Here is a 5,154-nt window from a genome sequence, read left to right on the forward strand (position 1 = left end):
CCTCGGAAACCCTATACAGGGTCACTATGGGTCGGAACTGACTTGATGGCACTTAACAACAACAGCAATGTTATTGTGGACTTGTCTCTTTCTGTGTTCAGTTTTGTTAAAGTTCAATATAGGTATCTTGAGGCTCTTTCGTTGGATGTGTAGATAATTATTATGACTATATTGTTATGTCGGATTGCCATTTTAATTGCTGTATTATGCCCTTCTTTGCCTCTTTTATTAGTATTTGCATTATATTTTATCAGCAATTAATATTGCCATTCCTACACTCTTTTGGTTGCCATTTGCTTGGTATGTTTTTACATGCTTTGATTTTTAGCTTATTTTTAATCTTCATTTCTAAAGTATTCCCATTATTGGCAGCTTATTGATGGGTCATGCTTTCTTATTCATTCTGCTACTCTCTGTGTCTTGATTGGCACATTTAATCCATTTTTATTCAGTGTAATTGAATAAGTATGAATTTACTGCTGTCATTTTACTGAGGTTTTATGTGTTTGGTGATTTTTGTTCTTGTGTCTATGCTGAGTCCTTTTTGTTTATGGATTTAAAAAATAATTTATTTTTTGCTGTTGACTTAATGTTTATTGACATTATTTTCTTCTTTATTTTGATGAGAAGGTCTATTAATTTTGATTTTATCCACTAATTTACTACTATCTTCCCCAATTAAAACACTCCCACAGCTAAATAGGGTTGCTATGGGTCGGAACCGACTTGAAGGCACTTAACAACCACAAACAACGCAACCTAAATGCCCATCACTGGCAGAGTGGTTAAACAAACTTTAGTACATACAGAATGGAATACTATACAATGTTGAAGAATAATGATGAATCTACAAAATATCTCATAACATGGATGAACCTGGAAGACATTATGCTGAGTGAAATATGTCAATCACAAAAAGACAAATATTGTATGAGAAATGTGTCAGACTGCAAAGTCATTTGAACTGCAAGGTTGGTGGTTCAAGCTCACCAGCTGCTCCTTGGAAACCCTATATAAGGTCACTATGGGTCGGAATCGACTCGACAGTACTTAACAACAACAACACTCTTATAAAAATTCAAGAAAAGGTTTTCATACTAAAAGAAACATTCTTTGATGGTTACCAGGAGTGGGAGGGAAGGGAAAATAATATATTTGCTATAGGGTAGACACATGTTAACTCAGGTGACAAGGAAGACAATATAAAAGAAGGGGAAGGACAGTATACCAGAAGAGGGAGGTTAGCATAAGAATGATGAAGATAAGTGAAGACACAGGGAGGTATGCATGGCCTAAAGGGGATAGAGGTCAATAGCGATATGTACACAACCTTGGAACAACAGTGTTCTGTGTGTAGATACATGGACAAGACATAGGCAGAATGGGTATGGGAAAAAGAGTCGCATATATTTATATATCCCACAAATATGTATGGGAAAAAGAGTCGCATATATTTATATATCCCACAAATATATATGAGTTTGAAAGAGGGTATTTGTACATGGGTATCCACAGGGAGGAAGCATAACAATTGTTGCATGGAGGGATTGCAATCATGGAGATGAAATGAAGTGTATGATTTGTTGAATGTAAAACTGATAATCTAGTATGTAAACCTTCAATCAATTCACAGTAAAAAGTTTTAAAAATATACAAATACTTCCTTTTGCCTTTATGACATCTTTGCTTCCTCTCCATTTTGAAATTCTGTACCTACATTATTTATTTCCTTTAAGATTTATAATTATCATTGTTTATAGATTCACATCTCTGATTCCCTATTTTCAATCTGTAGGTTTATTTTATTTTTTATCAATCTGGGTTGGTTTCTGGGTGATATTGTGTGTCTTCATCTCTAGTTGTTGTCTGCTATTGTTGGTTCTATGTCAGAAAGACTTCTTTTAGCATTTCTTATAAGGTTGGTCTAGTTTTCACAGTTGCCTTAATTTCTGTTTATCTGAGAATGTCCTAATTTCACCATCATATTTGAGGGACTGTTTTGCTGGATATGTTAAACATGGCAGCACTCTTTCCATAAGAGTGCTCATCTCTGACCAGGGAAAGGTCAAGATGGTCTCATAGAAATGTGGGTGGCAAGAAGAGAGAGGCACCTTCTCCAGGGGATCCAAAAGGAAGGAAAGAAAATGGGGGAAGGGAGTGAAAGGAGCTAAGAATAAAGACAAAGAGTAAAAAGTGGCACATCAATGGCATTGATGGGAATGTTGATCATCTGTCAGGTAGATGGGGTGGGGAGAACCATGCCTGCAGTCACTAGGAAGTTGTGAATGGTAAATGGAGAAGGTCACACCTCTGGTCACAAATCACTGATGTGGGTGCTGGTGCAGTCCTGGTAAAGTGGGGCTGTTATCAAATTCCTGCTTCAGTTGAGATTGTGCTTGTAAAAAATCAAACTAGCCATGCTGGGCCAGTTGGCAATTTACTGCCCTTGTTCACCGTTTTCTTTTAATATCTTCCTGTCATCAGTATTTGATCTGCTTCTTTATCCTTTCCTTTGAATCTTTGGCTTCCAGGATTGTTATCTGTATCTGTTTCACTTAGTTTCTCCAGTCTTAGTTGTAGAGTGTCTGAGTAGTATATATGTCTAGACCACCATCTTAGATCCTTACCTGATTAATTTCCTATTGTTGAGCCATCCTGCTTTCCTGGAATAATTTCCATTTGGTCCGTGTATGACTTTTTTAATATGCTGTTCGATTCTGTTTCCTGGAATTTTGTTGAAGATAAGTTGTAGTGTTCCTTCTTTTATTTATTATTTTGGTTATTTCCATATTTTCTGTTTTTTCTTTGTCAATCTAGCCAAGGTTTTGTCAATTTTATTGATCTTTTCAAAGAACCTGCTTCTGGTTTTTATTGATTCTTTCTATTATTTTTTTGTTTTTATTTCATTTCTGCTTTGATCTTTGTTATTTCATTTTTTCTGGTAAGTTGAGGCTTAGGTTGCTCTTGTCTTTCTAGTTCCTAAATTAGTTTGTTGATCTGAGATATTTTTTCAAGTAGGCTTTTATTACTGTAAGTTTCCCTCTGAATACTGCCCTTGCTACATGTTATTAAAAGTTTTGTGGCATTATGTTTTCATTTTTATTTGACTAAGAATTTTGTGATTTATCTTGACTTCTTCCTGATCCATTAATAGTTTAATGCCAAAACAAAATAGTTTAATGCCAAAACAAAATGATTGATTGCCATCAAGTCAATTTCAACTTATTGTTGTTGGTGTCAAGTGCCATCAAGTCAATGCCAACTCATATTAACCCTGTTCCAAGGAGCAGCTGGGATGGATTTGAACTGCCAACTGTGTGGTTTGCAGTTCATTGTTTATTCTACAGTGTCACACCAAGGCTGGATCATTAGTTGTTGTTGTTGTTGGTAGGTGCCATCGAGTCAGTACCGATTCATAGCAACCTTATGCATAGCAGAACAAAACACTGCCCGATCCTGGGCCAACCTCACTACTGTTGCCACGCTTGAGTCCATTGATGCTGCCACTTGGCCAATCCATCTCGTTGGGGGTCTTCCTCTTTTTCTGACCCTCCACCTTACCAAACATGATATCCTTCTCCAGAGACTGGTCCCTCCTGACAATATGTCTGAAGTATGAGAGACGAAGTTTGGCCATCCTGGCCTCCAAGGAGCAACTCTGGCTGTACTTCTTACATAACAGATCTATTGGTTCTTTTGGCAGTCCATGGCACTTTAAATACTCTCCTCCAACACCATAACTCAAAAGCATCAATTCTTCTACAGTCTTCCTTATTCACTGTCCAGCTTTCGCATGCATATGAGGTTATTGAAAATACCATGGCTTGGGTCAGGCGCACCTTAGTCCTCAAGCTGACGTCTTTGCTCTTCAACACTTTAAAAAGGTCTTGTGCAGCAGATTTGCCCAATGCAATACGTTGTTTGATCTCTTGACTGCTGCTTTCATTGAGTGTGGATAGTTGATCCAAGAAGAATGAAGTCCTTGACAACTTCAATCTTTTCTCCTTTGATAAGAATATTGTTTATTGGTCCAGTCTTGAGGATTTTAAGTTTTTGTGTTTTTTATGTTTTTGGGTTTGTTTGTTTTTTATTATTGATTTCTAGCATAATTCTGTTGTAGTAGATTATTATTTTGTAGGGTTTTAAAATTTTATCAAGGCTTATTTTGTGACCTAACATGTGGTCTATCCTGGAGAATGATCTCCATGCACTGAAGCAGACTGTATATTGTATTGTTAGGTGCAGTGTTCTATTTTTGTCTGTTAACTCTGGTTGGTTTATGGTGTCATTCAGGTCTACTGTTTCCTTGTTGATCTTTCTGGGTGTTCTGTCTAATATTGAAAGTGGTATGTTGAAGCCCCCAACTATCATTATTATTCTAAAGTGGTGTCTTATAAAAAGAACAGAATAGATGGGGAGGGTGTGCAAAGAAACACATGAGGAAGACAAATGCATTTAAAAGTCCAAGAGTGCACGGATTGCCAGCATCTATTAAAAACTTAAAGAGACAAAGAAGGACCTCGCCCTATAGAGCCAACACTCTATATTAACTTAAAAAATAAAATTTTGTTCCTTAAAGCTATCCAATTGTTAGTGTCTTGTTAAACCAGCACTAGCAAACTAAGACACATGTTACAAATGTACATTTTTGAAAATTAATTATTGGAATAGACTAAGAATTCTGATTCTTTTGATTTTCAGATGGGTGCTTCTCTTTATGCTTCGAATATTGGCAGCAGCTACATTTTGGGCCTGGCTGGGGTAGGAGCATCTTCAGGGATTGCTATTGGGGCTTTTGAGTGGAATGTAAGTAATGTCTTTTATAGCTACTAACATACATGTATGCAAACATATGCATACAAATATACATAAATATCTCTATATATAATATTTAGAGATACATATATAAGCCCTAGTGTGGTGCTGTAGCATAAGTACTGCCCCAAGATTGATAGTTCACACCCACCAGCTGTGCTCAGGAACCCTATTCAGGTTTGCTATAAGTCAGAACCAACTCCATGATACACAACATCAGAAAATTATTTATATATGTATATATCCTGTCTTTTGAAGTATGTTTTAAAGGTTAACTCAATATATAGCCTGTCTTTTGCAGTGTGTATTGAGAATTAACTCTCTCTCTCTCTCTCTCTC

General features: G+C 36.5%; 1 protein-coding gene across 1 annotated transcript in view; it reads left to right on the forward strand.

Moving 5' to 3' along the window:
- LOC102827370 (sodium/glucose cotransporter 1-like) overlaps positions 1–5,154 on the forward strand; it is a 114,463-nt gene that overhangs the window by 3,846 nt on the left and 105,463 nt on the right. The window contains exon 3 of the mRNA XM_006874946.1: positions 4,702–4,806. Within this exon, the coding sequence (XP_006875008.1) occupies positions 4,702–4,806 (105 nt within the window). The remainder of the gene's footprint in view (positions 1–4,701; positions 4,807–5,154) is intronic.

Source organism: Chrysochloris asiatica, unplaced genomic scaffold (assembly GCF_000296735.1).
Source record: "Chrysochloris asiatica unplaced genomic scaffold, ChrAsi1.0 scaffold00306, whole genome shotgun sequence".
NCBI lineage: Eukaryota > Metazoa > Chordata > Mammalia > Afrosoricida > Chrysochloridae > Chrysochloris > Chrysochloris asiatica.